Source organism: Panthera onca, chromosome X (assembly GCF_046562875.1).
Source record: "Panthera onca isolate mPanOnc1 chromosome X, mPanOnc1 haplotype 2, whole genome shotgun sequence".
Taxonomy (NCBI): Eukaryota; Metazoa; Chordata; class Mammalia; order Carnivora; family Felidae; genus Panthera; species Panthera onca.
In genome coordinates, this window is record NC_138357.1 from 70,421,147 (window position 1) to 70,447,868 (window position 26,722).

The 26,722-nt window shown below is 37.8% G+C and overlaps 1 protein-coding gene across 5 annotated transcripts in view; it reads left to right on the top strand.

Moving 5' to 3' along the window:
- PHKA1 (phosphorylase kinase regulatory subunit alpha 1) overlaps nt 1-26,722 on the top strand; it is a 171,045-nt gene that overhangs the window by 127,298 nt on the left and 17,025 nt on the right. For 3 of the 5 annotated variants that reach the window (XM_081793100.1, XM_081793101.1, XM_081793102.1), the window contains exons 17-25: nt 1,743-1,821; nt 4,736-4,902; nt 7,257-7,433; nt 8,971-9,062; nt 9,681-9,820; nt 17,866-18,022; nt 21,625-21,704; nt 22,977-23,055; nt 23,190-23,319. In XM_081793100.1, coding sequence (XP_081649226.1) covers nt 1,743-1,821; nt 4,736-4,902; nt 7,257-7,433; nt 8,971-9,062; nt 9,681-9,820; nt 17,866-18,022; nt 21,625-21,704; nt 22,977-23,055; nt 23,190-23,319 — 1,101 coding nt within the window. The remainder of the gene's footprint in view (nt 1-1,742; nt 1,822-4,735; nt 4,903-7,256; nt 7,434-8,970; nt 9,063-9,680; nt 9,821-17,865; nt 18,023-21,624; nt 21,705-22,976; nt 23,056-23,189; nt 23,320-26,722) is intronic. The other 2 variants (XM_081793103.1, XM_081793104.1) reach the window with 1 other exon arrangement.

Consider the following 26,722-nt stretch of genomic DNA (forward strand, 5'->3'; position numbering starts at 1 on the left):
TGCTGAATGGATAAGGAAGTGGTGTGTGTGTATATACATGCATGCAATGGACTATTACTCATCCATAAAAAAAAGAATGAAATCTTGCCATTTGCAATGACATGGTTGGGGCTAGAGAGTATTATGCTAAGAAAAATTAGAGAAAGACAAATACCATATGATCTCATGCATATGTGGAATTTTAGAAACAAATGAACATGGAAGGGTTGCAGGGAGAAAGGAAAACCAAGAAACACACTCTTAACTATACAAAATGAACCTATGGTTACCAGAAGGGAGGTGGGCAGGAGGATGGGTTGAACAGGTGATGGGGACTAAGGAAGGCACTTGTAGTGATGAGCACTAGGTGTTATATGTAAGTGATGAATCACTAAATTCTACACCTGAAACTAATATTACACTGTATGTTAACTAACTGGAATTAAAATAAAAACGTGAGAAAAAAAGAATATAAATACATCTAGGAAAATCATTCATTTAGGCCTGCTACTTTCCACTTTATGCAAAACTGAATTCTAAATAGATTAAAAATCTAAGCAAAAATAAATAAACCTATAAAATATTAAAAGGAAACATGGGAGAATGTTTTTGTGATCTTGAGCTGAAGAAAACTGTCCTTTGCAAGACACAGAAAAGGAAAAATTGGCAAATTCAAAAACATGAAAATTTAAACAAATCTTTTATATAAAAATGAACTGTGTTTGAGGTTGAAAGACAAATAACAAAGTAGGTAACGTATTTTTCATACATATGATAAAGGGTAATACTCATGAAACATAAAGAACCCTTGAAAGTCAATTAACAAAAAGATAAACTACTTAATAGAAACATGGAAAAAGGACATGAACAGGCAAATCATAGAAGAAATACAAATAGCCAGTATATACATGAAAACATGCCCAATATTACTAGTAATAAAACTGTTTCTTTAAAGTAGCAGATAAGCAAAGATTAAAAAGATGATTATTAAAGATGTGGGGAAACAGTCGCTTTCTATACTGATGGTGTAAATATAACTGGTACAACCTTTTTAGTGGGCAATTTGACAGTCTGTTAGCAAGTATTCCCTTTGTCCTAACAGTTTTACTTATTAGAATTAATCCTAAGGAAATCACAGAATAAGAGAATAAAGATGTAGGTACAAAGATCATCACAGTGTTGCTTATAATTAAACAGTTTAAATGTCTGCTATGGAATCTTATATAGCTTTTACAAGGGATAAGTTAGAAAAAAGTAGATCACAAAAGAGTATGTGTAGTATGATCGATCCCCTTCACATAAAGTCGGATAATTATTAGCCTTCTTTATTTTCTATGCCTACACACACACACACACACACACACACACAAGCTAAGGCTCCTTACATGAGATAATATATAAAATATTTTAGCACAGTGCATGGCACATAACATTAAACAAATGGTTGCTGTTTTTATTGTCAGTTTTCAGTATCCATTAAGTAGTCTGCCATCAGGCACTGTGCTAAGTGCTTATGATAAATAAGGTACAGTCTTTGAGAAACTCTGTCTATTGGTAATCATCTACAGTGTTGTTCGCTGTCAGATCAATTGTTGAAATACAGGGTAGACAGTGAGGAATGTCTCATTTGTACCATTACCACCAGAATGTTGGTTTGAAATAATTGAAAGAGACCCCTTATTTCAAAGTTAACACTTTGATTGTTTTAAAATTCTAAGATTTTTTTAAAACTAAGATTGTTTTAAAATTCTCTTCATTTCAAGATGAAGATGGAACCAGCTTGAATTCAAGTATCCTAGCAGCACTCCGAAAAATGCAGGATGGCTATTTTGGTGGAGCAAGGTAAGTGACCTCTGCACACTCTTTAGTGAAATGAAATGAAATTTGGAAGCTGGCTATAGTTATGGTAGACTTGTGATGCATTTCTCTGTGTGTTTAACAATATAGTCCCATCCTATTTAGAGGAACTTATTTTTGATAGATCAAATCAAAGAGTCTAATGTTATAGAGAAGGGTTGGAAATTTGCCCAAACCTCATTAATTCAGTGGACCAGAAAACTTATTCTTTGAAAAGCAAAAAAGTTACTGAACTGTTTAATTATGGATGCTTTTCTTTTTTTCTTTTCCCTAAGTTTTTAGTTTGAAAACTTTCATGCTTATAGAAATGTATAAGAATACTATTGAACACCATATACCCTTCCTCAGGATTCCCTGTTGTTAACATATGTCTCATTCATACACACTCTCTCCCTCCTCTTCCTTCCCCTCCTCTAGCTCCTCCCTCCCTTCTTCTCTTCTTCCATATCCTCCTCCCTCTCTCACACATACATATATGTGTGCATAGACACACACACACACACACACACACACACACACACACACACATACTTGCTGAAGTATTAGAGTTAGCCAAAGACATCACAACTCTTCAACCCTAACTACTTCATTTTGTCTTATAAGAACAAGAGTATTCTCACACATAGCTGAGATATAATCATCACACTTACAAAATTTAATATTGATACAGTACTATTATCTAATATAGAGTCCATATTCAAAATTACCCAATTATCCTAATAATGTTTTTTCCCATAGCTTTTTTCCCACTCTAGGACCCAATCAAAGATCACATATTAGCATTTAGTTATTATATCTCCTTGATGTCTTTTAGTCTAGAATAATTCCCCAGCCTTTTGTGGATCTTTAGTGACAGTTTCAACACAGTTTTGAAGAAGGAAGGTCAGTTATATTGCAGAATGTCTTTCAATTTGGTTAAAGCAGTATCTGCTAAGTTTCTCCCTATCCTTTCTATGACAGTCTTTAACCCGTCTTATCTTCCACTGCTGAATTAGTCATTACTGGGGTTTTAAAGTGATAATTCTGTGTTTCTATCATTCTGTGCATATTAATTAGAATCCTTCTGTTTAAAAAAATAGCTTTCTGGGGTGCCTGGATGATTCAGTAGGTTAAGCAGCCAACTCTTGATTTTGGCTCAGGTCATAATCCCAGAGTCATGGGATCGAGCCCCGTGTCAGGCTCCATGCTCAGTTCTCTCACTATCCCTCTGCCCCTCTTTTGCTCATGCATGTATGCACACACTCTCTCACTCTCTCAAAAAAGTTTTAATGAAATTTTAAAAAGAGCTTCCCTTTATCCCCTTTTATTTTGTAGTATTAGTGTCAGCATAGATTCATTGATTTTTATTTTATTCAATATGCCATGCTCTATTCCTGTCATTGCTCATTTCAGTGTTCAAATTATCCAAGGTCTGGCCATTGGGAGCCCCTTCAAGCTGGCTTCTTTTTTTTTTTTTAATCTATTTTGAGTAATGGCCTTTATTGAGCACTGTCCACCAATTCTGCTTTGAGTGGGTTTTTGGCTTGAGCAACAATATGTGACTCACTTCACTGAAGGCAGAAGGCCAGCCCCTCCAGTCTGTGAAGGGAAGTGGTAAGTGCATCACTGCTCCTCAGGGAGAGGAGGACAACATCCTTTCTCTGAGAAAACAACCAGACCCAGTACTCACACTAGCTTCCTCAGTTGATTTTGTCCTAGAATATGTACAGGTTGTTGGTGGCGGCCCCAGCAGGTGCCAAGTTGTGTTTTTTAAAAGATCAGTACTACTGACTTTCCCTTTGGGTTTTACAATTGGTTTTGTAGACAGGGGAGGATATGACCTACAATTCTCTATAATTCATAAAATTTTCAAATACCATCTCTGGTTTTTGATCTTTAGGAGTACCTGGGTGGCTCAGTCAGTTGAGCGTCCAACTCTTGGTTTCAGTTCAGGTCACATTCTCATGGTTCATGAGTTCTAGCCCTGCATTGGGCTCTGTACTGACAGTGCGGAGCCTGCTTGGGATTTATATCTCCCTCGCTCTCTGCCCCTTCCCAGCTTGCTCTCTCTCTCTCTCTTTCTCTCTCTCAAATAAATAAATAAACATTAAATTTTTTTAAAAATGATCTTTGATCTCTCTAGAGTGTATTATGATAAGCAAAATAAGTCAGTCAGAGAAAGACAGCTATCCTATGATTTCACTCATATGTGGAATTTGGAAAACACGGCAGATGATCATAGGGGAAGGGAAAGAAAAATAAGATAAAAACGAAGAGGGAGGCAAACCATAAGAGAGACTTAAATATAGAGAACAAACTGAGAGTTGCTGGAGGGGAGGTGGGGAGGTGGGCTAAATGGGTGATGGGCGTTAAGGAGGGCACTTTTCGGGATGAGCACTGGGTGTCATATGTAAGAGATGAATCACTGGGTTCTACTCCTGAAGCCAAGACTACACAGTATATTAACTAACTTGAATTTAAATTAAAAAAAAACATGCTAAGGAAAAGAAAAAATTAAAAATAAATTTTAAAAAATGATCTTTGAGAATTTTTTTAAACAATGCAATAGATTTATGATGATTTATTTTCATTCTGACCCAGCTTCTCTGCAGCCAGTAGAAATTTTGGCCAGATATTTGACATCATTAGCCACATAGTATATGACAGTGAAAGAGATCAAACTGATCTGCTGATAGATTGTGAGCCCGTAACTGTAGTCTTTATTAACACAGTACCCTAACCTACACTACACCATGCCTAGGAGTGCTATGAAATTTCATATTTACAAAATGTACACTGTTATATAAACATTATGAGTCCCACAACCAACCAGTCTAGGTATCCTTTTTTTCACTGAAATGTGTTGTTTTTAAAGGATTTCCTCTGGTTTTCTGTTTTCTATTTGCCCTGTAATTGTCAGGATTCAAACAGGTAAATTGTCAGAGTTTTTGACAACATCTTGCTGCACACATTTGAGCTTCATGGATCCTGGACCTGAGGGTAAGCTGTACAGTGAAGATTACGATGATAACTATAATGAGCTGGAACCAGGTGACTGGATGAATGGCCACAGTTCAACCAGTAATGGTAAGGAAGCTTCATAAAGGCAGTGGCCTTGATGGGTAAGAATACAAAGTATTGTTGAGCATCCTCCTTAATATTTCTCACCACCAGCAGCCTCACTCCTATTTAATACACCTAGATTTCTACTTCTGTTTGGCTTCACTTTTTATCCTTCTACTTACCTTTGGTTCCTGGTCTAATATCCCTGTGGTGATTGTGAAGTGTGGAGTTTGACTGTCTCCTACTAAGGTTAGGGAAGACTTCTTTCCTGGGTATAGAAAATAGCTAGTTACTTCAAAATGAGAGGAAACAATGGTGAGTAAGAGGTATTTAATCAAGCATGTAGTAGGAGAACTATACATATACAGTACTGCTTTTTGACACTTAAAAGCATAAAACTAAGAATCTCAGAGTACTTTTTATGTATAATGTTATTGGGGCACAGAATCTCTGGGGAGGTCTGCATAGTTTGAAAAAGCCTATTCAGTGTACCTATTGCTTTCATACTACAAACTAGTCAAATAAAGCACAAGAAATCTGACTGGCTGCTAGGAATACAAAGATGATATAGTGAGAAAGCATCATGGGGTCATATATTAAAAACGGCTGAGAAACACCCTAATGTGTTAAAATACTAACCTAGGCAGGGCAAGAATTACATTGTGTGAATCCCAAAAAGAGAAGGGCCAATAAGAGTGAATTATTCTTCTAGCTATCTAAAATATGGTTTGCCTGCTTTCATTGTGTCTTTGACTGTTAGCCTGTTTCTTAAGGCAGCCAGTTTCTTTATCCTAAGAGTGGTGTGTTAGAGAAAAGAAAATAATTGGCTTTCCTTAGTGAAGTAGCAAGCATTATCTCATATGCAATAGACCAACACATCAGCATTCAGGATGATTTTCTTCTTTGGGCTCAGCATTTACTCACCTAAGTACCATTGAATTTATTCTGCATTTGTTTTTGTTAGATCTAAAATAGTGTGAATTTCTTTGTTGGAAAAATACATTAAATACAAGGTTATTTCCTGTTATTAATAATTACCGAAGTCATGATATCTATCTTGGCATAAACAAATACTTTGAAAACAAGACAAGAATAATCATATATTGAGGTTGTTTGCTATTCTATGGGTAGTTGGGATTTTCATCTGTAGCACTCATTCTTTTGGATTACTTTCTAAAACACAACTTTTTAATGATATATATGTGTATACACATATATACACATATATTACTAAATTTGATATTGTGCCTAAGTCACTTTCTCCTCTCTGGGTTTACTCATAGGTGGTCTCACAATGGCTGTTTATCGCTTGCCAGCTCTTCCATGCCAAGAATACTTCCCTCCATATTCTTCATAATCCTCCACTCAAGTATCTATATCATATTCAAGGTTATAATATTTGTCATTAGGATGTCACTGAGAATGATTTCCATTTTTACAGCTTTGCTAGTTTCCAGCTTTGCTAGCTTCCACTGATCACATCAGAACACAGAAAAACATCTGGAGAGATCACTGAAAATGATCAAAGACCAGATGATGTATAACTGACCTAGCAGACTTTAGTATGCATCCAAACACTGTGATTTTCCTACTATAAATGTTGTAAATGTTCATGTAAAGTCTGAAACGTTAGGATCCATGAGGTCTGTGTGTGTATTTTGTTTTCATTATCCATAGTCAGGGATAATGTTATAGGAGGTGAGTGGGAGAAGGAGAGCCCAAGAGGATATGGACCGTATCTGTCTCCTTCACCACTGAAACCTCAGCAGCTAGTACACCACCTAGTACTTAGTAGGCAAGAAATATTTGGTGAATAAATGAATGTGGTGACTTGAAAAGACCAATGTGTGGCCAGTAGTCATTTTGACACCAGTGCCACATGGAGATTGTTTTTCCCATAGCAATTGTAGCTGCCATTTATGGAATTTGTCTGTTTTCAGCTAAGCTTGGGTTTAGTGGAAGATTTTTGTCTTTTCTCACAAAAGTCTCCTTATACCAGTAAGACTCCAAGGGCCCCATTCTGCTCCTCCCCTACCACCGCTGCCACACCACTACCATCACATTCACAGATTATAAAATCCTTGCTCCACCTGTCCTTAAAAACACCTCATACTACTTTCAGGAGCCCTAATATTGTCTTAGCAAAGTTGAAGAACAGGTAGGTCCTGGTAAATGGCCATAGTTTCTAAATGGTAAAGCCAAGATGTTGTAAAATGATTACAAGCTCCCCCCCCCCCTCCACCTCCATGATCAAAAATAACCTACTTCTGGTGCTGTGTTATGGGCACAGGAGCCAATCATTCTGGTTGGTTGGGTAGATTGTAAACTAACTAAAATGTTCATTTTTTCTCTCCCCCCTACCCCCACTAACCTTGCAGCTCGCTGTGGTGATGAAGTTGCTCGCTATTTAGATCACCTTTTGGCGCACACTGCTCCCCATCCTAAACTAGCCCTCACCTCACAGAAGGGAGGGCTAGATCGGTTCCGAGCTGCTGTGCAAACAACCTGCGATTTAATGTCCTTGGTGACCAAGGCCAAGGAGCTGCATGTACAGAGTGAGTAATGCCATGACTCACTGGAGTCAGGCACAGGATTGATGTGAAGTCCAGGATGGGGGCAGGGCGTTTATTAGCAGTGCAAGCAGGAACTCTGTTTTGTTCACTGCTTTATCCCCAGCATCTCAGACAGATGGAACACATTAGACACTCAAATATTTGTAAATTTAATAAATTGCATATAGTTTTGCCGTCGATGGTGCTATATGGTCTCATAGGGAAAAGAAGCAAAACAGGAGACATGGAGAATTTTAACATCAGTATTAAAGTGACAGAAAGAGTTTTTTCTTTTGGAAAAGTTACTCCTTTGGAAGCACTTTTATTTAAAGAGAAAGCCCTGCAAGCAATTACAAGATAATCTGACAATGAAGAGGGAGATACTCGCCCTTAAGTAAGCTGCATCTGGTTACCTTATGTCAGCTGTGACATTTACAGTCAGTTGTTCTAGCAGCACAAGAGCTGTGTTTATTTCTCAACTGCAGTACTCCCTATACAACAGCATTGTCATTGTCCTCCCCATGACCACTACCCCCCTTCGGCAGTATGTGCACTGGAGGGTGTCACCTACTACCCATTGCTAGGAGGAGTCATCGTTCCTAAGAGTACTCAGTGCCACTGTGGTAGCTGCATCTAAAGGGACAGAAGGGCTCCTTGGCCACACCTAGGGGGCCTAAATGGTAACATTTTATAGATGATGAGAATGATTGAGATGCATGTTCTTGCTGTCTAAAACTTTATTGACCATTACTAACCAAAGATAATTAAACGTGAATCATTTAACATTTCAAAGAGGGAAAAGCTTAGCATACCCTTTGAATATGCTCCCTTGACCAAGGGCTCATGTGAAGAGATCGCCTTTCTTAAGTTCTACTTCTAGATTGCAAACCAGGAAACTTAAGCTTAATTCCCAGCTCAGCTACTTACTTGCTTGAACAGTTATTTGAGCTCTGTATCTCTCTTTCTATATCTGTAAAATGGTGAAAGTGACAAGACAGTCTCTCTGTTGAGGTTATGGTAAGTATTTGGACTATAAATGGACTATAAGTAAAAATATTAGGAATATCTCAAAGTAGGTCAGCCACTACATTTTTTTTTTATTCCCTACATAGGGATACACATCTGTTTATCTATTCTCAAGGAAATCCAACTGCTGACAGCCAGATATTTTCCCAGGGTAGTCCAGAAAATAGAAAACAGAACTGGGTTCTTTCTGTTACATATGGTATTCGATCAAAGTATCAGTGATGGCACCATTTTGGTATTGATTACATTCATAGAGTTTAATATCTTAAATGTCCATTTAATACTACAATTCTAGGCATTCCGTGGAAAATATGGTTGATTTAACAGTCTTTAAATTATCTGATATTCATATTTTTTCTTTGATATTAGCAAGAAAGGATAAATTTCTCACTCTTGTTCTACATAATATAAAGAGCAACTCCTATACAACTTGATTTTGAGGGCAACTGTGAATTATTTGTTTTTTAGTCTCCTAAGTTATCTAACCTTTCCCATAAATGTCAACCTCTTGCAGATGTTCACATGTATCTTCCTACAAAGATATTTCAGGCTTCCCGGCCTTCATTGAACTTACTTGATTCTCCTCATTGCCCACGAGAGGACCAGGTAAACTTGCACATGACGTATTTGTAAGCTCTTTGCAAAACCACCATCTGTATGGCAAATAACAGAACTAGCCCTTATGGTTTCTGCTAATAACTAGTGGTAGGCAAAATGCTACCCTGGTGAAGATATACTCCTTTTTAGGTCACTTTTAAAATGAGCAAGTTTTGGGGTGCCTGGGTGGCTCAGTAGGTTAAGTGTCTGACTTTGGCTCAGGTCGTGATCTCGGGGTTCATGACTTCAAGCCTCACGTCTGGCTCTGTGCTGACAGCACAGAGCCTGGAGCCTGCTTCAGATTCTATGTCTCCCTCTCTCTCTGCCCCTCCCCCACTCACTCACACTCTCTCTCTGTGTCTCTCTCTCTCTCTCTCTCTCTCTCTCAAAAATAAATAAACATTAAAAAATAAAATAAAATGAATAAGATTTTCCTAGCCAGGCTCTAAGAAAATGAAATTGTTATGTCATTCATGTTGAAGATTTCATTGTTTTTGTTTTACTTTCCATCAAAATGTAGGGAATTCTTACAGAAAAGGTTTAGAGGTGAAAAGATCGACACTCTAGGGCACTATTTAAGTTGAGCATTTGTGGACTTAAGTTTTTCTGTCCTTTCTCAAACTAAAGGTTCCATCTGTTCGTGTAGAAATACATCTTCCTAGAGACCAATCTGGGGAGGTGGACTTCAAAGCACTCATTTTGCAGTTGAAGGAGACCTCCAGCTTACAGGAGCAAGCTGACATCCTTTACATGCTGTATACTATGAAGTAAGTGATAGATATTATCACTTTAATGTTCATGTAGAGGGGAAGTATAACATAGTAAATAAAACACAGTTTTGGAGTCTCATTGACCTGGATTTGAATTTTGCCCCTACCCACTGTGTAACTTCAAAGCCTCAAGTGTCCTCATTTATAAAATTTGGATTACGCCTACCACATAAAACTGTTGTAAAGATTAAACAAGATACAATATCTGCAAAGTCTCTAATACAATGTCTGCTGCAGAGTAGGTGACCAATAACTGGTGACTATTATTATCATTATTATGGATATTTTAAGCCTCTGTAATTTGTTAAAAATCCACAGTTAAATAAATTCTAAACTCAAAAGAAGTAAGAAGATGGAGGCTTACAAAAAAAATAAACTAGCATTTCTGAGTGTTTGCTATGTGTCCAGAACCCTGCTAGGTACATTATATGTAGGAACTTCACACTCATCATGCCCAAGTGGAACTATCTCCTGTCCCTTACTTCCTCCCCACAAAACATAACCTGAACTTCCTCATTTATTCATGTAGTCATCAACCTGAAGAGGCAGATCCCCTCCCCTAAATTTGGTTTGGATGCTGAGACTGATGATGCCACACATGTACCAAAAGTCTGTAAAATGTTTATTACTCACATAATGAGACTTCTGGGGAGAGTGGAACAGATTCCAAAGTTGGTCAAACAAAAAAAAAAGCTTAAGTGAGTAGGGAAAGGAGGCTGGATTGGGGTTTTATTACAATCAGGAGGTGAAGCTGGGGTAAATTTTGTCACCAGCACCAAGAGAGGAAATACTTGGATTTTTCTGGCACCTTGCCCAGATGTAGGCTGGAAGGGAAAGAGGACTTGAAAGTGGTCAGCCAGTCAAATATTAAAAATGGAGTTATATTCTGAAATTCTACATCCTTGTTGTTGGACCCAACACCTACCTACTCAGCACGCTTCTCCCCATATCCAGTTAATCACCAAGTTTACTCAGTTTTACCTCTAAATATTTACCTTCTGCATCTCTTGTACTGGGGCCTTCACTCAGGTCTTTGTCTCTCACCAGGACTATTGCTATAGCTTTGTAACAAGTCTTCCTATTTTCATCTTGTTCTCCTGAAGCCCAGCCTCCACAGAGGAGAGAGAGTAACTTTTCTGTTTTACTTTGTTTTTTATTCAATTTTTAAGAGAAGATTCTAGTTATTTTTTTATGTTTTTATTTATTTTTGAGAGAGAGAGAGAGTACATGCACACACAGTGGGGAGGGGCACCGAGAGATAAAGACAGAGGATCCAAAGTTGGCTCTGTGCTGACAGCAGAGCCTGATGTGGGGCTCGAACTTATGAACCATGAGATCATGACCTGGGCCGAAGTCAGACACCTAACCTACTGAGCCACCCAGGCACCCCCTGTTTTACTTTCAATGATAGAAATGTCCAAATTTATTTAAAAGTAGAGAGAATGGCATAATGAACACTTTGAGACCCATCATCCAGCCTGAACAATTATCAAGACATGGTTAACCTTGTCACATCTATATTATCTCCCTCTCTTCTCCCAGATTGGTTTGACAAAGAAACCAGACATCTTATCATTTTATCCCTAAATATTACAGTATTATTTCTAAAAGTCAATGAATCTCGTAAAACAAGACCACAGTGGGACTTCTGGTTCCAGACAAGATAGACTACATGCATTCCTCTCTGTTCCTCCTGCTAAGTACAGGATGACATCATTTGTAAAACAAACATAACAAGGTGTTAAAAGCTGGACAGAAGAAGATAGACTGGCTAAGGACCTCAGGATCTGAGGAATGACAAGGTGGTGACGTCCCTTGGGTTCCTTTGTTCCATGTTGCCTTTGGGTCCCGCATCAGATGACAGAGAAGCCAGCACCCCGAAAATGCCAATGGGCACAGACACCAAAAGCCCAATGAAAAACTTGTTCTTTCTAGACAAAGGACTAGGAAAGGGCAGACTAGCAAGACCAACAACATTGAGACAATGACCACTCTACTGGAGCCAAGCACCATAGAAGAATCTGTGGCCCCACCCCTGTCCAGAAGGGCTTAGCTTGAAGCCCAGACTTCCACTCCCACCCCAGTGTAACAAAGCAGGCACTACCTCACCTTCTGCACTGCCAGGGTAGTGTCAAAGAAGACCAAGTAGGTATCTAGGACTTTCATCCCCTCTAGGTGCTAATGAAGTCCCCTTGGTCTGTGTGACTCCCAAGCTCATGCTGCTTCCATTTGATTGTGGTGTTTAGTGAGTAAATGAAAATGACAGCTGAAAATCCCACCAACACCAAACGCATATTTTTACACATCCAACTGTTACCAAAGTAGCCCCAACATACTTTTAGCTATGTAGGGCCTGCCTGCCTTGTATACTCCTTGAAACCTACTCCATATCTGCTAACAAGAGGTAAGCCCAGGGCAATGAATAATACCCCAAACCACTGCTGATATTTAATGCTCTCTAACCTAGAGAATCCCCACAGTGCTACTGAAGCACATCACTTAGACATGTAACTTCCTCTTCCTCCTGTCCTCTGGGAGTTTTCTTGCCCTCCACACCTCCTGGATGGTAGAGCTGGTGCCTTAAATAAACCTCCAGGCAGTCTCATGCTGTGAGGGACTTCCCTTATCCTACAACCCTAAGAGCCACCCCATAAATCTTGTTATGTGCTACTGACAAAAAAAAGACATGGGGTCTTATTATTTTGATACCTTTGTTTCTTTCATTTTTCCTTTAGGGTAAGGCACTTTATTCAACAAATACCTGTTGAGTACTTATTATGTGCCAGGCACAATGCTAAATACAGCATAACGAAAAGATAGAGAAGGTAAAATGAAATAAGGGGTAAGCTTGAATGAAATCTGACGAGCCAGCTAGGTAGTTGATATGGGAAAACAAAGAGAGTTATACCTGAAAAGTTCATACTTTCCCACCAATTCAGATGATCAATGATTGGCTGCCAACTCTTTGGCTCCTAACACGAGTTTTCTTCATCTAATCCTGTATATTAACTTCACCATAACATCTGATCGAACCTACAGTCTCCCTAAAACTAGTATTCCAGGTGATGTCAAACCACTTGACTAGAGTGTGTATGATGTGCTGCATGGGTTTTAATACACTTGGAATTCTGCCCAATATCCCTTGTGGATTTAAGAGTAAAAGTTGAGGGGCACCTGGGTGACTCCGTCAGCTAAGTGTCTGACTCTTGATTTTGGCTTAGGTCATGATATCACGGTTCGTGAGTTTGAGACCTGCATCAGGACTGTGCTGAGAGCTCTTTGCTGACAGCACAGAGCCTGCTTGAGATTCTCTCTCTTCCTCACTCTCTGCCCCTACCCTGCTCCCTCTCCCTCTCTCCCTCTGTCTGTCTCTCTCAAATAAATAAATAAACTTTAAAAAAAGTAAAAGTTGGGAGGTCAGGTTTCCTATGTGTGTTGACTAGCATTCCTTCTATGAATTGTTTATAACCTTTGTTTGTTCTCTGTTGGGTTTTTTTATATATTTCTCATTGATATTAGATGTCACTATTTTGTTAGTTACAGTTGTTGCAGATATTTTATCCAAATAATTTGCTAATTATATTCTTTTCTCTATGCAGAAGTTTAATTTTTTTTTTATTTTTTAATATATGAAATTTACTGTCAAATTGGTTTCCATACAACACCCAGTGCTCATCTCAAAAGGTGCCCTCCTCAATACCCATCACCCACCCTGCCCTCCCTCCCACCCCCCATCAACCCTCAGTTTGTTCTCAGTTTTTAACAGTTTCTTATGCTTTGGCTCTCTCCCACTCTAGCCTCTTTTTTTTTTTTTTTTTTTTTTTTCCTTCCCCTCCCCCATGGGTTTCTGTAGCAACATGGATGGAACTGGAGAGTGTGATGCTAAGTGAAATAAGCCATACAGAGAAAGACAGATACCATATGGTTTCACTCTTATGTGGATCCTGAGAAACATAACAGAAGTTTAATTTTTATATCATAAAATCTGTCAGTCTTTCCTTTTTGGCTTTTGGGTTTCTTGTTATGCATCCCCTCCCAGAATTTTAAAAATATTTTAAATACCTTTAATAATTTTTTTAGATTGTATGTCTTTAATCTACTTAGAATATATATATGTCTTCTTACTCAGCATATCTAATACCCAGTTCACTGTCTTTATCGGAAAGCCACTGCTCCTGGCCATGTTCATGGTATCATCCTTCTTTTAGTCACCCAGGCTTGAAATTGTGTCATCATCTTCAGCTCCTCCTCATACCCTGCCTCTCCCTGCAACATCATCACTACCATTGGGAATCATGAGCCAAATATACATCCTCTATGATCTTTCAACCTTTGTCTACCATTGCTCCCCACTCATATTGTGAATTATTTCACCAAAACAGCCTGCTACTTACCATATCCAAAACACAGCCTATACATGACTACTTTCATACCTTGGCTCATGTTTTGCCCTCTGCCTGGACTACACTCGTTTACCACACCCCATCTCTCCTCATTGGAATTCTAGCTATCCATCAAGGCCTAGTTCACCTGTCATCTCCATAAAGCTTTCTCTGACCTATGGGAATAAAAAGGATCATCCCTGATTCTGAGCTCTCAAAGCATGTATTTTAATACTATTCATTTATATATTTTGATTTTGACCATTTCAAACTTAGAGAAAAGTTGTAAGAATAGCACAAAAAAATTTCTGGATATCCTTCACCTAAATTCCTCAGGTTTACCTTGAGCTTTGATCTCAGTCTCAATCTCTCTCTTTCTTTCTCTTTGTCTCTCTCTTACTCATTCTCTGTCATCATCACCATCATCATACATACATACACACATACATACATATATCTTTATGAATCATGTGAGAGTAAGTGGCAGACATGATCCACATGATCCCTTTCTATCCTAAGTGTTTGAGTATGCATTGTGTATTTCCTAAAGACTAGGAATTCTCTTACATAAGCACAGTACAATTGCCAAAATCAGAAAATTAATGTTAAAACAATAGTATTATTGAATCTACATACCAGACTTGTCAGTTGTCCTAATAATGTCTTTATAGCAAAAGAAAATCTAAATTACACATTTCGGGGCACCTTGGTGGCTCAGTCAGTTGAGTGCCTGACTCAATTTTGATTCAGTTCATGATCCCAGGGACAAGGGATAGAGCTCTGCATTGGGCTCTGTGCTGAGCGTGAAGCCTGCTTAAGATCCTCTCTCTCTCTGTCTCTGTCTCTCTGTCTCTCTGTCTCTCTCTCCCCATATATATATATATATATATATATATGTAGTATATTTAGAGTAGTATCTTCCACATTCTGCCACTATAAAGCTTTTATGTTGCACTTTATAAATAAAAAGTATCTTGTAGAGATATATTTTGAAACTATAAATATCCTGTTACTCTTTAGACTTTCATTCACTGGTTTTTTTAATCCATTGTTGACTCTTCCTATGGTACTTTTTATTTCATAGTTTTAAAAATATATTTAATGGGGGCTTTTGGGATGAGCACTGGGTGTTGTATGGAAACTAATTTGACAATAAATTTCATATAATTAAAATAAAATAAAATAAAATAAAATAAAATAAAATAAAATAAAATAAAATAAAATAAAATAATAATGGGGGCACCTGAGTGGTTCAGTCAGTTAAGCATCCGACTCTTGGTTTCAGCTCAGGCCATAATCTTACAGTCTGTGAGATCAAGCCCCACATCAGGCTCCACGCTGACAGCATGAAGCCTACTTGAAATTCTCTCTCTCCTGCTCTCTTTGCCCCTCCCTTGTTTGCTCGCTCTCTCTCAAAATAAATAAGCAAAACATGTGTATTTAATGTATTTATTATTTTTAATATATTTAGTATATTAAATACATCATGTTAGTATATACTTACTAAAATTTAATATACTGAATAATCCATTATCATATTTGAACTTTTTAAAGTACAAAAGGATACAGTGAAAAGATGAAAAGTCTTTTGCCCACCTCTGGTCTCTAGATACCTGGTTTATTTGTGTATCCATCTGGGGACAGTTTGTGCATATGTAGGTAAATGTTGGTAAATAAAGACATATATGTATGTAATTTTACACCTGTTTACCCAAATGGAAGCATGGCATATACACTGTTCTGTACCTGGCTTTTTTTCACTAAAACTATTTATCTTGAAAATCATTACATATATATTCCATTTATCTATGAGTGCTTAACAAATAACCCCAAAATTCGGTGGCTTAAAATAGTAAAAATAAAACATGTTTAGATTATCCATCACAATTCTGGAGCTTGTCTAACTCAGCTAGACAGTTCTCACTTGGGATCTCATTCAGTTGTGGTCTGACAGTGTCTGGGTCTGAAGTCACCAAGAGGCTTGTCCATTTGAATATCTAGGAGTTGACACTGGTTGTTGGCTGGAACCTCGCCGGGAGCTGTCACCTGGAATGCCTACAGATGACCTCCCCCATGTCTCTCCACTTCTTCGCAGCCTGATGTCTAGGTCCCAAGATTATGTGCCCCAGAAAAGGACCAAGTAGAAGCTGCATGAATGTTTATGACCTAGCCTCAGAAATCATACAGCATCATTTCAAATTAGTCACAAGCATGCCTGGGTTGAAGGGGAGAGAACACAGACCCAACCTCTTCATGGGAGGACTGTACAAGTCACACTGTAAGAAAAGCGTGTTAGATGGAACATTATTGGAATCACTTTGAAACATACAGCCTGCCATGATCTAGATCTACATCATACTTTCTCAGTAGTTGTGTAGCATTCCCTTGTTTGAATATACCATAATTTGTTTAACAGTCTCCTGTTGATGGACATTTGGGTTGTCTCCCATCATTCACTGTCACAAACAACGCTATAGCAAATAACCTACCTCATAGTATATATCATTTCTCATGTGTGGAGTTTATCCTACAGATATACCAGAAATGTTAAGTCAAGGAATATAGAGATTTTGAAAATTAATATGTATTTCCAAATAGCTCTCCAGAGAAATTGTCCCAATTTTACTCCCACTAGCAATATATCAGGATCACCTATTTTCCCAAAGCCTCACCAATGCAGTGTTATCAAATTTGGGGATTTGGGACAACATGATAGATTAAAAAATGTTATCTTGGTGTAGTGTTAATTTTTCTTATTATGAGTGAGATCAGACACTTTATCCCATACCTAATATACATCAGTATTTGACTGTATTTTCTTTTGTGTCTTTTTTTATTATCTATTTGTTAGAGTTCTTTATATATTAGGGAAATTGGCCTATGAACTGCATATATTTTTCTGTTTGTAATTTGTCGCATCACTTTACTTATGGTGGGTTTTGCAATAAGAATTTCGTTGTTTCTATGTATATAACAGTATTTCTTTTATGGCTTCTTGTGTATGGGTTATAGTTAAAAAGTCCTCTTGCCCCCAAAGTTATAAACCAGTTCTCCCATATTTTTTCTAGTACCTTTACATTGAAATCTGATATATTTAGAAATCTGATTTACAGTGTAAGGCATGAATACAACTTCTTTTTCATATGGTTACTTCATTGTCTTAATATTGTTTAATAAATAATCTACCTTTATTGTATATCAAATTCCAAGTTTCATAGAACATTATATAGATTTTATGGTACTTCACAGTTGACTCGTGTTATAGTAATCTTTACAACAATAATGTATATGTATCCTTTCAAAATAAGCACACATCTTTTTTATCTCTTCATTAGCTCCCTAAGTGTAGCATACTTTCTGAACTTTCAATAGTTAAATTAAACCTTTGACTTCATTTTCAGCTATGTTGAAGCCTGTGAAGAGGGTAAAAGAATGCATTTTGTCAAAGCACAGCTAGAAACTAAGACTTATTATTGTCTAGGTATTTGTGTTTCAGGGCTGATCACTAATCATAGGTTTACAAGGATTCTTGGTAAATAATATTTAGTAGTTCCTAATGAGACAGAACTTACAAAAACAGACACATCTGTTGTAACACTGAAACAAATGATTGTTGCCAGCAGCTTTACTTATAATTAATGTAGGTCTCTAACATTCCAGAGGACCTGACTGGGACACTGGATTATATGATGAAGGGAGTGCGACAGTCCGAGAGCTGCTTACTGAACTGTATGGCAAAGTTGGAGAAATTCGTCACTGGGGCCTGATCCGATACATCTCTGGAATCCTAAGAAAGAAGGTGGAAGCACTCGATGAGGTACTATAAATTATTGAATTTATACCAAATCTAAATGGAGGTGCTTTGTTTTAAGCATTTCAAAAAAAGTAAATTTATTCTTTAATTTATTTATTTAAATTCAAGTTAGTTAACATATAGTGTAGTATTGGTTTCAGAAGTAGAACCCAGTGATTCATCACTTACATATGACACCAGTGCTCACCCCAAAAAGTGCCCTCCTCAGTTCCCATCACACATTTAGTCCATCCCCTCACCCACCTCCCCTCAAGCAACCCTCAGTTTGTTCTCTGTATTTAAGAGTCTCTTATGGTTTGGCTCCCCCTTATTATCCTATTTTGCCTTCCCTTCCCCTGTGTTCATCTTTTTGTTTCTTAAATTCCACATATAAGTGAAATCATATGATATTTGTCTTTCTGACTGACTTATTTCACTTAGCATAATACATCCTACTTCCATCCATATTGTTGCCAACGTCAAGATTTCATTCTTTTTGATCACCAAGTAGTATTCCATTATGTATATATACCACATGCTCTTAATCCATTCATCAGTAGATGAACATTTGGGCTCTTTCCATAATTTGGCTATTGTTGACAGCACAGCTATAAACATTGGGTGTATGTGCCCCTTCAAATCAGCATTTTTGCATCCTTTGGATAAATGCTAGTAGTGCAATTGCTCTGTCATAGGGTAGTTCTATGTATAATTTTTTGAGGAACCTCCATACTGTTCTTCAGGGTGGCTGTACCAGTTTGCATTCCCACCAGGAATGCAAAGCATTCCCGTTGCCTTGCATCCTCGCCAACATCTGTTGTGTCCTGAGTTATTAATTTCACCCACCCTGACAGGTGTGAGGTGGTATCTCATTGTGGTTTTGATTTGTATTTCCCCGAAGGTGAGTGATATTGAGCATCTTTCCATGTGTCTGTTAGCCATCTGGATGTCTTGTTTTGAGAAGTGTCCATTCATGTCTTCTGCCCATTTCTTTATGGGATTATTTGTTTTTTCGGTATTGAGTTTGATAAGTTTTTTATAGATTTTAGATACTAACCCTTTATCAGATATGTCATTTTCAAATATCTTCTCCCATTCTGATGGTGCCTTTTGGTTTTGTTGATTGTTTCCTTCACTGTGCAGACGCTTTTTATCATGGTGAGGTCCCAATAGTTCATGTTTGCTTTTGTTTCCCTTGCCTCCAGAGACATGTCTAATAAAAAGTTGCTGCAGCCAAGGTCAAAGAGGTTGCTACCTGTTTTCTTCTGTAGGATTTTCATGGTTTCCTGTCTCATATTTAGGTCTTTAATCTATTTTGATTTTTTTTAATTTTTTTTAATTTTATTTTTTATTTGTTAAAATTTACATCCAAATTATTTAGCATATAGTGAAACAATGATTTCAGGAGTAGATTCCTTAATGACCCTTACCCTTTTAGCCCATCCCCCCTCCCACAATCCCTCCAGCAACCCTCAGTTTGTTCTCCATATTTATGAGTCTCTTCTGTTTTGTCCCCCTCCCTGTTTTTATATTATTTTTGTTTCCCTTCCCTTATGTTCATCTGTTTTGTCTCTTAAAGTCCTCATATGAGTAAAGTCATATGATTTTTGTCTTTCTCTATCTGACTAATTTCACTTAGCACAGTACCCTCCAGTTCCATCCACATAGTTGCAAATGGCAAGATTTCATTCTTTTTGATTGCAGAGTAATAATCCATTGTATATATACACCACATTTTCTTTATCCATTCATCTATCGATGGACATTTGGGCTCTTTCCATACTTTGGCTATTGTTGATAGTGCTGCTATAAACATGGGGGTGCATGTGTCCCTTTGAAATAGCACACCTGTATCCCATGGATAAATGCCTAGTAGTGCAATTGCTGGGTCATAGGGTAGTTCTATTTTTAGTTTTTTGAGGGACCTCCATACTGTTTTCCAGAGTGGCTGCACCAACTTGCATTCCCACCAACAATGCAAAAGAGATCCTCTTTCTCCGCATTCTCACCACCATCTGTTGTTGCTTGAGTTGTTAATGTTAGCCATTCTGACAGGTGTAAGGTGGTATCTCATTTTGGTTTTGATTTGTATTTCCCTGATGATGAGTGATGGTGAGCATTTTTTCATGTGTCAATTGGCCATCTTGATGTCTTCTTTGGAGAAGTGTCTATTCATGTCTTTTGCCCATTTCTTCACTGGATTATTTGTGTTTTGGGTGTTGAGTTTGATAAGTTCTTTATAGATTTTGGATACTAACCCTTTATCTGATATGTCATTTGCAAATATGTTCTCCCATTCTGTCGGTTGCCTTTTAGTTTTGCTGATTGTTTCCTTCGCTGTGCAGAAGCTTTTTATTTTGATGAGGTCCCAGTAGTTCATTTTTGCTTTTGTTTCCCTTGCCTCCGGAGACCTGTTGAGTAAGAAGTTGCTGCGGGCAAGATCAAAGAGGTTTTTGCCTGCTTTCTCCTCGAGGATTTTGATGGCTTCCTATCTTACATTGAGATCTTTCATCCATTTTGAGTTTATTTTTGTGTATGGTTGTAAGAAAGTGGTCCAGGTTAATTCTTCTGCATGTCACGATCCAGTTCTCCTGGAAATGTTTGCTGAAGAGACTTTTTTCCATTGGATACTCTTTCTTGCTTCATTGAATATTAATTGGCCATATATTTTTAGGTCCATTACCAGGTTCTCTATTCTGTTCCATTGATCTATGTGTCTGTTTTTGTGCCAGTACCACACTGTCTTGATGATTACAGCTTTGTAATACAGCTTGAAGTCCAGAATTGTGATGCATCCAGATTTGGTTTTCTTTTTCAACATTTCTTTGGCTATTCAGGGTCTTTAATGGTCCCATACAAATTTTAGGATTGATTGTTCTAGCTCTGTGAAGAATGCTGGTGTTATTTTGATAGGGATTGCATTGAATGTGTAGATTGCTTTGGGTAGTATCGACATTTTAACAATATTTGTTCTTCCAATCCATAAGCATGGAATGTTTTTCCATTTCTTTGTGTCTTCTAATATTCTTTTCAGAAGCTTTCTATAGCTTTCAGTGCAGAGATCTTTTACCTCTTTAGTTAGGTTTATTGCTAGGTATCTTATGGTAGGTGCAGTTGTAAGTGAGATCGATTCCTTGATTTCTCTTTCTGCTGCTTCATTATTGGTATATAGAAATGCAACCAATTTCTGTACATTGATTTTATATCTTGTTACTTTGTTAAATGGAGGTCCTTTTTTTTAATTGGTTTCCATAATGGATTTTTAAGGCAACCACAGCATCTTAATCATTTGAGATGTTGTCTTCCTCACATAAAGTTCCTGATACTCAATTAGCTTTTCGCTTGTGAATGTCAAATATAAGATGTTATAAACTATAAGAATTCTACATCTTAAGAATGAATTTACAGTAGACTAAAAATTCCTACCTCTTAGGAGATAAAAATCCTTCATTGTTTCTTCCTAAAAAAATCTCTCTTTTGCTATTTTCATGGGATTTCCTGAGAAAAAGGGTTTGGCGTATCAATAAATTAAGAGGGAACAAAGGTTTGTAGGCTGAAAAAAGTAATTGTCTTGGAAATCTGGCATGTTATGGGAGGGATAATGCTGTTATGCCATCTCTTCTTAGGCCTGCACAGACCTTCTCTCCCACCAGAAACATTTGACAGTGGGACTCCCTCCAGAACCTCGAGAGAAGACCATCTCTGCGTGAGTATGGTTTTTGGTTGGGTTTGCTCAAGCTTCTCTGAGCCTTTAAGGAGCTGTGTGGACTGACCACAATTCTCTTGCCCTAATCTATCAGTTGATAATAATGTCCTACATGTGTGGGCTTCTTTCAGAGACACTTGGCATGAGAATGTTGATAATGACAGAACATGAGTAAATGAAAGAGAAAATTCACAGGAAGTAGTACTCAAATGTAATTTGCTTTTTAGGGTTTTTTGTTGGTAGTGGTAGTGGTGGTGATGGTTTTTGTTTTTGTGCTTGTTTTTTACTTATTGTCTTTCCCAAACCTCACATTGGAAAACAGTTGAAATAGGACAGGCAACTACAATGAGCACCCACAAAAAATCAGCTGTACTCTAGACTTTCTTCCAGGCCTCTCTCTTTGGCATGTAGATAGCTATTTTCTCCCTATATCTCTTCACATTTCTTCCCTCTATGTATATTTTTGTGTCCAAATTTCCCAAATTTTCATATAAGGATACTAGTGATACTGGCTGAAGGCCCACCCAATGACCTCACTCTAACTTAATTACCTCTGGAAAGACCTCATCTCCAAATAAGGTCACACTCTGAGGTACTAGGGGTTAGGATTTCAACATATGAACTTTGACAGGACACAATTCAACCCATAATACCTTACTCTCAGCAAACAGAGGGTTTTTTTAATCACAAATCTGATCAATTTTTGACTACTGTGACAATCCAAAAGAAGATGGCATGGTCCATATCCCATTCCCCCAGAGTACTTAAATATCAACAGAAGAGTCAGAATTGTGGGAAGAGGTATGCATACGTGTGTGTGTGTGTGTGTGTGTGTGTGTGTGTGTGTGTAAACTGATGAAACTAGAAAATAAGTATAACTAAGGTGTGATCATAAAGTAATGAAATGGTTTCCAAAAGGTACAGCTTAAATTTAGTTCATTACTTTCTAGCCATAATAGTTACTTGTCATATGTTAAGAATTAACCCTGAAATACTGATCTGGAAGGACCTCATCGGGTAAATTTTACATAAAATTTTGAAGGAGAAGGGCAATCCAGGTTTAAAGAGGAGAGAGGAGAGCTTTCCTGAGTTGATATAGGCCAAAGTGGTTTGGGGTGGCAATGAACTTTGAACACTAAATGAACCAGATGCTACCAGTAATGAGACATTAAAGAGGTGACTTGGACTTGGGAGGAGCTTTTTTATTTTCTCCATGTATTTAAGCTTAAATAGTCACAGAGTTTTCTCTTTCTTCACTGTCTTCTCCCTCAGACCTCTGCCCTATGAAGTGCTCACTCAGCTGATAGATGAAGCCAGTGAAGGGGACATGAGCATTTCCATTCTTACACAGGTGAGCAGAATTATGAAGTTTAGTATGGTGATTGATATTTTTGTTTTCAATTGATTTGGCAGTTTCTGAAGACTACAAAATAGGCCTTGTGAGACCTGGGCCATAATTTTTGTCTATATTCATTCCATGCATAGGAAATAATGGTGTATCTAGCCATGTATATGCGAACTCAGCCTGGCCTCTTTGCCGAAATGTTTCGACTTCGGATTGGTCTAATCATACAAGTTATGGCAACAGAACTGGCCCATTCCCTTCGATGCTCAGGTATTTGTTTTAGTAACTATTTTTGACAGAATTCACTTTTTTCGGTTTATTTTGAGAGAGAGAGACAGACAGAGAGAGAGAGGCAGAGGCAGAATTCACTCTTGATGTAGGTCTACTGGGGCACCTGGGTGGCTCAGTTGGTTGGGCGACTGACTTCGGCTCAGGTCATGATCTTGCGGTTTGTGAGTTCAAGCCCCACATCGGGCTCTGTGCTGACAGCTCAGAGCCTGGAGCCTGCTTCGGATTCTGTGTCTCCCCCTCTCTCTGCCCCTCCCCTGCTCATGCTCTGTGTGTGTGTCTCTCTCTCAATAATAAATAAACATTTAAAAAAATTTTTTAATGTCAGTCTATTGAGTTTTGGATCAAGAGGGAAAGAAAGCTAAAACATTTTATCAGTAGCTCAGAAGCTGCATATAGCAATCTTGTTCCCATGTTAGTCAATCTGTATTTATATAAATCAAGAGACTGATAATTATGACAAATTTATGTATTAGTTCTGCAATTTCAAAATTCCACCTCTTGGGGGCTCTGCACTCCAAATTACATTCCTTCTAACTCCTAGAGTGAGCCTAAGTGTGCTTCGAATTTGAGCGTGACAGACTGGTTTTGATTCTGACTCAGGCAGTGCAACTTCTCGAACCAGACTGAGTCACCACATCAGTTTGATCATAATGTTAGTATTCTGTCTAGTCAACAACAGGATTGAATAAAGGAAAGCTGTATTTCTATGAAAATTTTCTGACAGGAGTCTCTTTGAAATTAACTATAGCTGTATTTGGCAAAATAACAGTTTTAGTTAGAAGAAAACCTGGGGCCTGTAGAAGCTGTAGCACAGAATTGTATACAGTGTGAGAGAGGGAAAGGGACCCACATGGCATGACTATTTTTCCATTGATATTTGTTTGATTTCTAAGAATGATAAAATAATAGAGATAGGGACTGCATACAAAAATGAAAATAGAGTTGTAAAACTCAATGTTAGCCATTGTTTCTGTTACATTTCCCCAAAAGGCTTTTAATTGAGCTATTAATAAATAGCTAAATTTTTTTGCATGAGCCTAACCTAAATTACATAAGATAATTATATTAAAATAACCCTTTAAAGGAAAATAATGATTATTTTATACCTACCATATGCCAGACTGTGTGCTTTTTGCTTTGTATTTATATACATTATCTCATTTGATCCTTACAACAACCCTCTGCAAAAGGTATTTCTGTTCCACTTTTACCAATAAGTCATCTGAATTTCAGAGAGGTTAAATAACTTGCCTAAAGTTACACATCTAGTAAATAGTACAATTTGAGTCCAAGTCTTTCTGATTCCATATGATTTCCAATTTAGCACACTGTTATGGATTATATGTATTACATTATACACATACATATATCCTCTAGCCATGTATCAAGGGATATTTTATTAAGGTCTAATTATTTAATAATAAACCTCAAGAAGGGAAAAATCCTCAAACATTCTTCATTTTTCTTTGCCTCTTACGTATTTTTTTTCCTATGGCTTCATCAAAACCATGGCTCTTTATTTCTTACAAGGATAAAGTCAAGATCCCTGGGTGTGATATTCAAGACCCCGACAGTCTGACCCCTACCTCCTACTTCAACAGTATTTCCCAATAATTTTATCAGTCACCATCCTTGGAGATTGATGTCTTGTCTGATTTCCAAAGCATTTATTGTCTGTACCTCTCATTTGGCACTTAATATAGTCATGTTTATTGTTGTTTATTTTGTTTACGTATGTGATCTCTCCCAAATAGTTGCTTAGCTTCTCAAGGTCAAGTGCCATGTCCTACCTGTTTGTTACTAACATTGTGTAAAGTCATGACCGACATGTAGTAAGGTCTCACTAACTGTCTGATTTTTTATCTTTTTCAAGTTTTTCTTTAAATTCCAGTTAGTTAACATATAATGTAATATTAGTTTCAGGTGTACAAGCTAGTGATTCAACACTTCTATACAACACCAGGTGCTCTTCACTACAAGTGCCCTCCTTAATGGCCATCATCCATTTAACCCATTCCCCCCACCCATCTCCCCTCCAGCAACCCTCAGTTTGTTCTCTATAGTTAAGAGTCTGTTTTCTGGTTTTCCTCTCTTGCTTCCCCTGTGTTCATCTGTTTTTTTTTCTTAAGTTCCACATATGAGTGAAATCATATTGTATTTGTCTTTCTCTGACTGACTTATTTCACCTAGCATAATACACTCCAGCTCCATCCATGTCATTGCAAATGGCAAGATTCAAAGATTTCATTCTTTTCTTTGTCTGAGTAATATTCCATTGTATATATACGTCACATCTTTATCCATTCATCAGTCGGTGGACATTTGGGCTTTTTCCATAATTTGACTATTGTTGATAATGCTGCTGAAAACAATGGGGTGCATGTGCCCCTTCCAATCAGCATTTTTGTAGCCTTTAATTTTTTTTATATTTATTTATTTTTGAGACAGAAACAGAGCACGAGTTGGGGTAGGAGCAGAGCGAGAGGGAGACACAGAATCTGAAGCAGGTTCCAGGCTCCACGCTGTCAGCACAGAGCCTGATGTGGGGCTCGAACCCACAAACCGTGAGATCATGACCTGAGCCAAAGTCAGATGCTTAACTGACTGAGCCACCCAGGCACCCCTGTATCCTTTAGATAAATACCTAATAGCACAATTTCTGAATCGTAGGGAATTCTTTTTTTTTTTTTTAATGTTTATTTAGTTTTGGGAGACAGAGAGACAGAATGGGGGAGGGGCAGAGAGAGAGAGGGAGACACAGAATCTGAAGCAGGATCCAGGCTCTGAGCTGTCAGCACAGAGCCCGATGTGGGGCTTGAACCCACAAAGCATGGGATCATGACCTGGGTTGAAGTTGGACGCTCAACCGACTGAGCCACCCAGATCCTGCAGGGAATTCTACTTTTAACTTTTTGAGGGACCTCCATACTGTTTTCCACAGTGGCTGCACCAGTTTGCATTCCCACCAAAAGTGTTAGAGGGTTCCCCTTTATCTGCATCCTCACCAACACCTGTTGTTTCCTGTGTTGTTAATTTTAACTATTCTGACTGATGTGAGGCAATATCTCATTGTAGTTTTGATTTGTATTTGTCTGATGAGGAGTGATATTGAGCCTCTTTTCATGTGTCTGTTAGCCATCTATCTGTATGTCTTCTTTGGAAAAATCTCCATTCATGTTTTCTGCCCATTTCTTAACTGGATTATTTGTTTTTTGGGTGATGAGTTTACAACTTCTTATATTTTGGATACTAACCCTTTATCAGATATGTTATTTGCAAATATCTTCTCCCATTCCATCGGTTGCCTTTTAGGTTTGTTGATTGTTTCTTTGCTGTGCAGAACATTTTCATTTGGATATAATCTCAGTAGTTCATTTTTGCT